Source organism: Oenanthe melanoleuca, chromosome 1A (assembly GCF_029582105.1).
Source record: "Oenanthe melanoleuca isolate GR-GAL-2019-014 chromosome 1A, OMel1.0, whole genome shotgun sequence".
Lineage (NCBI taxonomy): Eukaryota > Metazoa > Chordata > Aves > Passeriformes > Muscicapidae > Oenanthe > Oenanthe melanoleuca.
Window position 1 is genome coordinate 11,706,948 of NC_079334.1, and position 12,005 is coordinate 11,718,952.

At 49.6% G+C, this 12,005-nt stretch overlaps 1 protein-coding gene across 1 annotated transcript in view; it reads left to right on the forward strand.

The window, feature by feature from the left end:
• Positions 1-5,893: 5,893 nt before the first annotated feature.
• WNT7B (Wnt family member 7B) overlaps positions 5,894-12,005 on the forward strand; it is a 92,911-nt gene continuing 86,799 nt past the window's right edge. Inside the window, exon 1 of the mRNA XM_056516193.1 lies at positions 5,894-6,272. Within this exon, the coding sequence (XP_056372168.1) occupies positions 6,202-6,272 (71 nt within the window). The 5' untranslated portion in view covers positions 5,894-6,201. The remainder of the gene's footprint in view (positions 6,273-12,005) is intronic.

Below are 12,005 nucleotides of genomic sequence, written 5' to 3' on the forward strand. Positions count from 1 at the left end.
ATTATATTAAGTCTAGTGCAACAAAGCCAGTAAACCTTCAGTTATCAAGGGAGGATTTTGTGAGAAAATCTGTAAATTCCATTTCATGCTGCTATAAAGACATGTGTACTGTACCTCTGCTTGAACAGTGACTCTCATCTTGGATGAGACAAGTAAACAGAAATTTTCAAACCAGCATTTAGCTGTAATGAAGCACCTGTAGCAACTGAGCACAGACAACTGTGTTACTTAGTAATCTAATTAGGTGTCTGCTAAACAGGTGGAAGCTTAACAGTCTTGGGAATTACAGGAAGACTGATAGCTTGAGAAAGTGGAACATATTCCAGGTAATGGGATGTAAAAGAGAGAAAAGAAAAAGAGGGAGAGAAACAGGGAAGGAACTGAGGTGAAAAACAGTGGTGATCAAAGATGTGGCCAAATGCTGTTTTCCATTATACGAAGTGAGAGAAGAACTAAGAAAACAGTGGGCAGACCAGTTACTGATTCAAACCTTGACTATGGAGCAGGTTTTATTGCCATTAAGTTGTGCTGTGTAGGACACCATGCAGATGCACATGCCAAAAGCATAATCTCTTACCAGATGAGTTTGGTACCCTTTTGCTCAATCAAAGCTTAAAGACCAGATGATTGAGAACATATCTCAGTATCAGAAGCTCAGTGAAGGACATCCCGAGCCTGAAAAAATCTCTGGCATCAGAGAGTGGGTTTGATAGTCTTTCAGAAAGAATGGGCGTCTTAGACCCAGGAAGTAGGTGGGTAAATAAAATAGTGTGATTTAAAGAAAGACTTAGGCATGGTAACACATGTACAAAATATTAAAGACTTACTAGTATATGCATATATTTAACATGTACATTTGTTAAGAATGTAAGTTGTGTGTAAGATCCTGATCAGATGCAAGATACCTATATTTTTAAAAAATATATTTATTATTATTTATCATTATTATGCTTATTTAAAAAAAAAAAAATTCTTCTTTTTGTTATTTTCCTCTCTCTCTTTTTTAACGCCGTATGCTCTAGGTGTTTCCCCTAAGGAATGTTTTTGTGCAGTTGTTTTTATAGTGATATATGGGGCCTTTGTCTACAACTGCGTGGAGCAACAGTGCCAGAGAGTGGCTGGCTGGGATAAATGCAGCTGGATTTGCCTTTTTTACTTATACTTATTCTTAATATATATACTTTATACTGGATTTGCTTTTGATACTTATAACAAGCACACACAGAATCACAGAATATGCTGAGCTGGAAGGGAGCCACAAGGATTATAGAAGTCCAGCTCCTGGACCAGTGGTTGATCTTAAGCAGTATAAAAAGAAAAGAAAGGCACATAGATAGATAACAGAGTAATTATCTCTGTTGTCTGCATTCCCTAGAAATTTCACTGGATTTACTCTGATTTTGAACACTATTCTTGGAAAAATGCTAGGGAAGATGATGTGAGCTGTGACCAATGGTTCCTTTCCCCTTTGATCCTACTTGCTCATACTTCCATTTACAGAGCTGTTCAGGCTGCAAGCTGTTTCCATACTGTGAGGATTGCTCCTCCTGCTTGGGCAGAGTTCCTTGTTCATGAAACCCTATAAGCCATAGATCAGATAAACAGCACTGTGTCCCTTGTGACACATCTTGGAGTAAATGGGACCCATGCCTGGGCCAGTGACTCTCCTTCCCATTATCTTCATTTTTTAAAGACTTGCATACCTAAGCTGCCCTTGAGTGCCTGCACCCGATATTTACCTTCTGTTGACTAAGCTTTCAGATTCACAGCCTGACCAGTGACTTCTGAAGGTCACTTGGACTCTCCTCCGTAGGTAAAGGCTTTCCAGTTGAAGTGGGGGTAAATGCATTTTTGATGGATTGGGAAACTGAAGATCAATAGGGACTTGAAATATTTTCCCACAGGAGCCACTTTATCAAAAGGCTGTGAGGAGGTGTGGAAGGGTTGTGGGGACCAGCAGCAGTGGGTGTGGGTGACCTTTCCTTTGGCATGTTTTGGAGGCATGAATGTTTGTCAGCAGGTCAGTGGGTGAGAAAGTGAATTACTGGATTTTTAATTGACTATATTCCCTACTCTGCCAATAGTTTTGGATGAGTAATAAATAAGAATTGTATATTAGAAGTGCATTCAGCAAATGGTTTCAACTCACATCTACATTGTATTTAGGAATATTACTTTGCATCCAGAAAGTAATTTAGCGTTATTAAGGTGGTATTTGTTTAAAGTAATTCAATGGGCTTTATATATTTGGCACATAAAGTAATCTCCTGAATCTCTGAATACTAATGTGAGAATTAAGCCTTTTAATATTCTGCAGAGTTTTTTCTTAAATCACAGAATTATAATCCTCAGCCTAAGTTTTCAGGATAGTCAAACTGATATTCGAAGGTAAGGAGATACATCATTTCCCCCCAGTCCAGGATCTTCAAATCAGTTAGTGAAGATAACAGTGGAGTAAGGGTCAAAAATACAGAATTTTTTGCCATCTAAACGATGCTATAATCTAGTCTAGTTTCGGTTGTTGAAACTTCTTGGGTTTGCAATGAAGAATACTCACTAGTTCACAGAAGCAAGGGGGATGTGCTAGCTTGGTAGTCACTGAGGAGACGATTTGTATTCCCACTTCCATGGGGTTTGTGAGAAAAACAGACACGAGGGGTCTGTAGAGGAGACCTGTAACAACAAATACTTGTGATGCAGAGCCCCTCGCTCCTCCTAATCTCCCTGGTCGGTCAATGCCCAGCTCCTGCACAGGGCCGCACACGCGGGGGAGGCAGCCTGCCCCTCCACGACGGTTCCGAACCCACGCTCGGGTTTGTGCCGAGGCAAAGGGAGGTAGCCCTATAGGCAGCCTCCTATAGCCAGCGGCCGCGGGGCTGTCGGCCTGCGCGTCCCGGCAGCGCCGGTGCTCCCGAGCGCATCCCAGCCCGACAGGACGGGGCTGCCCCGCACCCTCCGCTCCCCGAGCCCCGCAGCACCCCCGCCCGGCCCCTCGCACCGCCGCGGGGTGGCGCTGTGAGCCCGCGGGACCGGCTGGGGCTGCGCCGCCTCTGCGGGGCTCGGGACAGATCCCTGGGGCACATCCCCGGGGCAGGGCTCGGGACAGATCTGCGGGGCACATCCCCGGGGCAGGGCTCGGGACAGATCTGCGGGGCACATCCCCGGGGCAGCACTCGGGACAGATCTGCGGGGCACATCCCCGGGGCAGCGCTCCGGACAGATCTGCGGGGCACATCCCCCGGGCAGCGCTCCGGACAGATCTGCGGGGCACATCCCCGGGGCAGCGCTCGGCACAGATCTGCGGGGCACATCCCCGGGGCAGCACTCGGGACAGATCTGCGGGGCACATCCCCCGGGCAGCGCTAGGGACAGATCGCCGGGGCACATCCCCGGGGCAGCACTCGGGACAGATCTGCGGGGCACATCCCCCGGGCAGCGCTAGGGACAGATCTGCGGGGCACATCCCCCGGCCAGCGCTAGGGACAGATCTGCGGGGCACATCCCCGGGGCAGCTCTCCGGGGCACATGCCCGACGTGCATCCCCAGGGCACATCCCCAGGGCACCTGCCCTCGGCATCGCCCGGCCCTTCTTCACGCCTCGTCCCTCCCCGGCCGCAGGGAAGATCTTTGCGTACCCCTCTCCTCCCGCTACCGCATCCCCGCGACTCTCGTGATGGACACATCACACTTCGTTTCCAAAAAGTTTCAAAAACCAGGAAAAAGATTCGCAGGTGGCAGGTGGTGGTCGGGCTGCATATCGTGAATGACCTTCTGGTGTTGGTGGAAGAATTTGGGAGGCAGTTGTGGGTAAAGTTAGGCGGCTGTTGGAGACATGGTTCTGCAGAAGGGAAACAGAATCAAAGAGTCGCAGAATATTCTGAGCTGGAAGGGCCCCACAAGGATCCTCGAAGTCCAACTCACGGACCTGCACAGGACAGCCTCAGGAATTGCACCATATGACTGGGATTCCTGTGGTTCTGTGAAATACTGCCTCATCTTACAAAAAATTTCCTAAAAATAGTGGGAATGAAGAACAAAAAACCCCTTATGCTGGGTCAGGAAAAAAAAAAAAAAAAAAAAAAAAAAAAAAAAAAAAGAATAAATTACATTTAAACACAAGGAAATGAGTGTGAAGGGAAGACTCGGCATTTTTTAAGGACAAATTGTCTGTAGTTGAGTATTGATGACAGTGTAGCCGAGTGGACTGGAGGAGAACTGGCTGTCTCCGAGAGCCAGAGTGATGATTATTAAAGAATAAAACTGAGGAATGCGGGAGGAAAAGAGCCAAACCAATCCGCAGCAGAGGAATCGGAGCTGGCGGTGGAGTGGGAAGTGTCAGCCACCTTCGTCGCTAATGGGGGACGCGTTCTGAGTCCTCCTTCCCCAGCATGGCCCTTCTCTGTCCCGCTTCGCTTTCCCTTCTCCTCACAGGGTGTCCTTCCCCTCTCTGCCTTGAGGTCTCTGCATTATACCTGGAGAGGACCCTGTTCTGTGGGCTGGGTGGGTGATGACAAGGTGCGGACAGCCTTTACTGTGGGAGTCTAAACATGACCTGCGATTTCACACTGCACCTCTTCAACCACGGCAGCCTGGCTGGCCTTTAAAAAATCCTTTGTTTTCTCCGTCAGGATAGATACTTTACGATGAAGTTCTGTATTCAGCCTCTTTTGCTTGCTTGTCACTGCGTGTTTTCCTTTCAGCCTTTCCTGGTGTGTGTTTAGCCGATTCTTTCTGAGAGATGCCTAGAGCCATTTGTGCTGACTGTTGCTACACTTATATGAATGTATATGTAGGAGAGGGCAGAGGTGCACGAGTTTTTCCGTATCTGTGTAACTCCCTACAGCCCACAGACTTGTATCGAAGTGCTATTTAAGCGTGCATATACATGCAGATTTGTGCCTCCGGACAGGCACACATTGGGTAGTAGACTGGAATAGATAATTCCACAGAATGCAAGAATAAACGGAGCAACTCAGAAATCAGTGAGGAAGAAAAATACAAAACAGCAGAGAGAAAAAAAGAAAAAGAAAGAAAGAAAGAAAGAAAGAAAGAAAGAAAGAAAGAAAGAAAGAAAGAAAGAAAGAAAGAAAGAAAGAAAGAAAAGAAAAAACAGAAAAGGAAAAACAAAAACAAAAACCCTTGCTTCACCGTTAGTGTCTGAAAACAAAGTGAGGTTTTGTCCCACCGATTAATCTCTCTAAGACCAGCAAACTGAATATCCCAAACTAGTGTTAAAAGCCAAGGGTATCTGTTTCTCAAAGAAGGAAGCATGTTTTCTTACTGCGGAAAATGGTACCAAATTTGGTGTCAGGCATTTGTGTCCAGCACGGTCAAACAGCCGAAGAAGTAGTCTGGGCACACGTTGTCTTTTAGGATACGGAGCTGCCAGCAAGTGAGGATTAACGCCTGCCTCTGTTTGTTTAGAAGGAAAGAAAGAAAGTTAAAAAAAAAAAAAAAAAAAAAAAGGAAAAGAAAAAAGAGAAGAAAAAAAAAAAAAGTGTAACAGTTTCTTTTGTGAAGTCCGTATATTGGAAATCCTGCCGCGTTACCATACTAGAGGAAATGAAAAAATGCTTCGGTTTGAGGGGACGAGTCCTTTATTTCCCTTATTGGATACGTTTCATGTGTTTTCCCCAACACTGCGGCTTAAGGACATGCCTTTTGAAACACAAACACACGCACAGCTCGCACACGCACACACAGATAAGATATGTATTAGATCCTGACACATGCAGGGTGGAGGGAAGAGCGGGAGGGAGAGAGAGAGAGAGAGAGAGCGAGAGAGAGAGAGAGAGAAAGAGAAAGATAGATCCTCCTACCTGGAGCCATAGATTGCAAGATACGTAGTGTTACCTGGGGAAGTCAGAACAAGTAAAAACAGATTGAACTTCAGGGCTCTATGAGGCAGTTGATCAAGATCTGTGCTTGCTCATTCTCTCCCTCAGACTGTCTGTCTTAGGGTTTTGTTTTACTGTTTTGAGCAGCCCTTTCCGTTTTTTCTTGCTCTTTAGCTTTAATATCGGAGCCGGTTTCGGTCACCATGGCTCTGGGAAGAGCTGCCTATCTGCGCGGAGTTGACTTTTTACAGCTCGGCCGGCTTTGCTTCTGGGTAGCTTCAGCAATGCTCTTGACTGGGATTTAATCGACACGATCACTTCGGCTTTTTGTGCAACTTTTATGGCTCAGTCCATTTTCTAGATCATGCACAGAAACTTTCGGAAGTGGATTTTCTACGTGTTTCTATGCTTTGGAGTCATCTATGTCAAATTAGGGTAAGTCCTTCTGCACGACAAATCTCCTTGGTTTTGGGTCACGTTAGTGCGAGGCTGGGAACAAAATATCGCAGAGAAAAAAAAAAAAAAAAGAAAAAAAAAAAAGAAAGAAAAAAAAAGGTTATTATTTCCCTTTCCGTCCCCGGGTGTCCAAGCGCCGGCAGCCCCCCGAAGCACGGCCGTGGGTCTCCCCCGGTCCCGGACCATGCCCGGCGGCGGGGCAGTCAGCCCGCCCCGAGCCTGCAGGGAGCCGGTCGTGGGTGATGACGGATCCTTTTATTTTGTACTGCTTAAGCGAACTTAAATATTATCTCTGGCTTACAGTACCCTCAGAGGAAAGAAAAAAAAAAAGAAAAGGCAGCCTGACAGAGTTAACTCAGGCGCTGCTGCTGGGACAATAGGGCAGAGCTGAGGTATTAGGCGAAAGGGGCGGGAGGAGGGGAATCCCTGCTCTGAACCTGCGCTCAGGGATTTGGTTTATGCAGGCCTAGACACAATTTGCGTTTCTATCCATCACACGGACGTGTTGAAATTAACTTGACAACTGGTCCGGCTACCTCTGCACTGGTGCTCCCGGGAAGCCAAGCGGGCTCCGGCGAAGGGACCGGCCCGGGGCCCTGGAGGGTGCGGCAGGGGCTCCCGGGGAGCCCGCTGTTTGCTCCTCGGTGTTTGATCACCGCAATCGAGAGCACGCGGTTATTTTGGTTGCCAAGTTTCGCCCTCTTTCTCTCTGCCTCTCCCCCCAGTGCCTGTATGCCCTTATTAATATTGCTCGTCGCAGTAGGCTGACTTGAGTTGAATTTCCACATTCCTGAGCCCCGGCCGAGTCCTTACCTGTCGAGCTACAAACTCTTTAAAGATCCTGTCTTTGCATAGCTGCGGGATTTTTTTTTTTTTTTTTTTTTTAATGATCAAGAATACATAAGGTGAGATGCAATCCAAAAATACTCTCTTCCCACCTTGAAATCAATACATGGAAGAGGAAGGGGGAAGTCAAAGGGCAGCTCCCAAAGGCAGGAAGACGGGCACAGTTCCCCAAAGCGGCGGGCAGGCTGGAGCCCGGCCGGGGCAGCGGAGCGGGAGGGTGACGAGGAGCGAGGAGCGGCCCGGCCCGGCCCTGCCGGCCGGACCCGCCGCCGCGGGCGCTGCTCCGCGCACGACGGCCCGAACAGTCCGTCCCCGCTGTCAGCAGCCCGGGCAGCGGCGGGAGGAGGGGGCGAGGGAGGGAGGGAGGGAGGGAATGTGCAAGTGGGAGCGCGCCAGAGCCAAGGATTAAGGTTAAAGGATTAAGGGGGGAAGGAATTAAACTGGGCTCCTCGGGGATGAGAAGGGGAGCGGCGGGATCTGTATGCCCCATCGGGAGCTCCCGCAGCTGCGGGCGGCAAAGGCAGAGCTGTCCTATTCACAGGGTACCGGCGAGACCCTCGGGCTGCTTCCCGGAGGGTTCCCAGCGGGTTGCTCGGCGGGCACCAGCCGGATCGCATCCCTTTTTGTTTGCTTATTTAGGTATTTCTGGCACGGCTCTCGGCCCGCCCCTGCAGCCGCAGGTGCCGCCGCGGTGGCCGGCGGAGCTCGGCGCTGCCCCGGAGGCGACCCGCGGGGGATACGCGGATGCGGAAAGGGGCACGGAAGATGCCTTCCGCGCTGCCCCCTGCCCTGTCCCGGTGGGGAGCCCGCCTCCGCCCCTGACCGGCTGAGCCAAGTGCCCGGGGGTAGCTCCGATCCTGCCTGGAGACAGGTCCTTTCAGTGCTCTAACCTTTGCGGGGCCGGGAACCTGCGCCGCTCTTTATCGTAGCCGGGGTCGGCAGCGATGGGCTCTGTCCCCCTCTAGGCTCCGATTGACGGGAGTTTAGACATGTAGTGAATTTGTTGAGGCTGTGTATCCATAAATAAAGCGATGTCAGGGTACCAAATCTACATCAATATTGTGAGGACTTTGTAAAGCATATCCCTCACAGAGAGGTAGGAGAGCTCAAAGAAAACGCTTTGCAAAATAAGGACAATGGTACAGCTACTGCTTTCCCTGCGGCGGGAGGGGACAGAGGATTTGGGTACATGTTGCAGTCTGGAAGGCAGATCTCTCTTCGAAATTGATTTTGGCTGTTTTAGATGGGAATTCAGAGCAAAAATCACAAGAATGCTGTTGGACTGAGACTGGAAGTAAAACAGAGCAGACATCAGGAACAGTAAAAGCCTTTGCGGGAACCCTATCAGATCCATCACCATGCCTGTAAGGCGATGAGGATACTTCACTTTCTCTGAACAATAGGAGAGAAATTTGCTCCGAGATCCAGGGCTACTTCTAGGCTAGGCATGTGGGATGCAATTATTTCCTCTTTCATCAGCCACTGGAACTACCATTTTGTTGAAACCATATCCTTTGGGTGTAATGATGCCTTTTCTGGTGAGCTCTTTGCTTTGAAAAGGGGGAGGTGAAGGTGGATAAAATGTTTTCCAGGGCATTCTGTTGATTTTCAGCGGGCAGGCTCTCTAGCCGTCGTGTCAGCCACGGCAAGGAGGGGAGGCTTGGCAGGTTGGTTTTTGTTGTTGAATTTTTCTTTTTTTTTTTTTTTTTTTTTTTTTTTTTTTTTTTTTTCATTGCTGCTGAGCACGTCTTCGTGTCTTAGTACAACGTGTTGAAAGCTCCATTTTCGATGGCAAACGTGACACCGAGGGGAGTGAAAACAACGCAATACATATAGCTGTTGGACGGGCCGGGGTGTTGCATGGGGTGACATGGCAGGGTCGCATGAAGAAGCCACTATCTCCTCCACTTAGGAGAAGAAAGCAGGGTCCCACTCAGGTAGTCCTTCCTCTCGGGGATCTTCCGTTGTTCCGGTTTCTATTTCCGGTCCCCAAGTTTGCTGGAGAAAGAGGAGTGAGGTGAAGCATCTCTTATCCTTTCTGTCGATGACATTTCAGGCACCGAATCATAAAACACCTGCAGCCTTGCTGACTTCATGTAACCCCCCGCGATAACAGGTCACATGAAATATTGACCTCAGGCAGGATTGAAACAGAAATATTTCCTGCCAAGATCGCAGAGCATTCGGATACCGTTTAATTAATAAATAAGTCAGAAATTAAAGTTCACAGCAGTGCCACAGACGCAAATCACAGCGGAAGCTCTGCGGATGGGTGATGTGTCTTTCAGAAAGATGAAGTCACGGACAATATCCGGATCAGAGATCTGGGGGAAAACCTTACCCTTTTCCTCTTTATCCTGGAGGAAAAGAAGGGTGACAGCCGGGCAGCTCCAAAGGGAGCGGGGAAGACCCCCTTTTCTCGCGGGGAGAAGGTCACTATGATGTTAGAGGGGTGGGGCGGCGGGAGCTGGCGCTGCCCAAACGAGCAACGAGAGGTGTCAGCACCCCTTTGGGGGGCAGCAGGGACGCTTCTTTCGTGCCCATTCGAGCTGTGGGCTCAAAGAGCTACGGGCGTCGGGGTCTCCGGCCCATTCTGGGAAGGCCGGGGCGCTCCGCACCCTCTACGGACTCCCAGGGATGGCTGCGGTGGGGAGCGTGAGAGCCAGTCTCACTCGCCTCCCCTGCGGCGAAGTTCGCCTTGGCTTTGCGGCATTTGCAGGAAAGACCAACGAAATCCTGCCCCCCTCGCCGTCCCCGGAGCTGTCCGGCCGCGGGGAGCCCGCCAGGGTCGGTCCTGTCCCCCCGGCCCTCGGCAGAGCTCAGCCTCGAGGGCGGGCAGCACGTGGAGCGCCGGGACCCGCGGCGAGGCCCCGAGAGGAGACCCGAGCGATTCCCGCCCGGAGCGCCGGAAGGTGCGGCCGCGGCCCGGGGCTGCCTGGCGCCGTCCTGCCGGCGGGACCGTGCGCTCCCCCGCCCCTCCACGGGCACCTGCCGCTGTGCTGCCGCCACCGCCTTCCCTGCTCTCCCATCGGCCGGTAATCGCTCATTCTGCGACTCATTGTTGCCTTCTTTCCCCGGGCACCTGACTTGCAGCTCGGTGAGATGCAAGAAATGAACGGTTCCGCCCGGACAGGACCCGGTGTGTTGCCCGCCTGGAGCGCCTTCCCGGCTTCCGACGTGCCCTTCTGCCCGACGTACGGACTCTCCCCAGACTTGGGGTAAAAAAGGAACAGCGGCTGGAAATAGATAGATAATAGGAGAAAAAAAAAAAAATAAAGAAGAAGGAAAAAAACAAGAAAAAACCACAAGAAAACAAAGAGTTTATTAGTGCATGCCCGACTATAGTGTCGGCAACTATTTCAGTGTAATTCTCCCTAATTTTGTCCAAAATGCAGCTGTTTGTGGAAAAATGAGCGACAGATGCTGAAGTGTCCATATTAGACGTTACCGACAAAACCTCTCTTCCTGTGTGACATTTTATTGAAAGGAATGTTTTCGTCTTCAATGAGTGTGGTTCTAGCTGCCTCGGCTGACATACGTATGGAAACCATTTGGATGGAATTTACAAGGTTATTGTCATCATTGTCGTCATAATCGTCATCCTCCTCCTCCTCATCATCATTCATCATCAGTAATTTCTCGACGTAATAACTGGCCCGGGATTTTAGAATAAATATTAACTTCCCGAAAAAACCTGCACGGTTTGGTTTCTTTAGACGACTTTTCTTCCCCTACACAACAAATCTGTGGATAAAGTCAGTTTCAACCTGAAAATTGCTGAAATTGGCAAACCGTCTTGGTAGCAGGTGGAATAGGTCAAACTTTCCCAGCACAAGTCCGAAGTTTTCCAGTGCTAGCATTTACTTTGCATTTTTACAGTTCGCTCTACCCCTCCTATCCCCCCGCAGGCACATCTTTAAAAGCAGACGCTCATTTAAAATACCTATCCGAAGAGAAACAAATGCTAGAAATAAAACATTCAAAGTGGCTACTCGTTCTCCTGTTTTTACGTTCAGCAGAGTTGCCCCAGCCACATGTCTAGCAGGGGAAAGGGCACTGCAGGAGATACATATCTCTAAGTCTTTTGCTATATATAGACTTGCATGCACACTTACAGAAAGTATAAATACGTCCATTTTAGAATCTTAAATAATTACGAATAAGACAGTTCTGGGATGCAAATAATCGTTGAAAAGTTTAAGCTTCCGTCTCTTGTGAATCGAGATCAGCGTTTCTCGAAGGGACAATGACTGCCCCAACGTCTGTGCTGAACTTGCAGATGAAACTGGTTAAAGCAACCAAACCCCGAGAAGATTTTTATCGCATATTGAGTGGCATACAACGTTTTTGCACCAGTTCTGCAATTCCCGTTCCATCTGAGGGAATATTTCGTTGTGTCGCTGAGATAGCTGCACCCATGTTCTGGGACTGGTTAACTGGAGGAGGTGTTACCAGGGTGTTTGGTAGAACTCTTAGCCAAGACGTCTTCCTCAGTCATTAGGCAATCCACCTGAGACGAACATTTACAGACCGAGGACACTTCGGAGTCTGGTTCTTGCTCATTTCAGCTGCATTTCGGTTTAAGTGTCTTCGGTGGCCGTTTCTTTTTTGGGGTTCGTTTTCAACCGCCAGCCCCGGTATCCGCAGCGCACCTGCTTCACCATTGCTCTCCGCATTTCCGAAATAAAGGACAGACGCCCAGCAAAGCAGAGGAAGAACGACTGTCTCCTGCTCGCCTTGGGCTGCTCGGGCTGAAGGGCACCCGCAAGCCGGAGCAGGAAGGGTCGAGCATCTCTTTGCGGCGGGGCGCGGCGGTGCCAAGTGACAGGAGTAGCTCCGCTCAGGGGGAAGGCGGGGGAGAGGCAA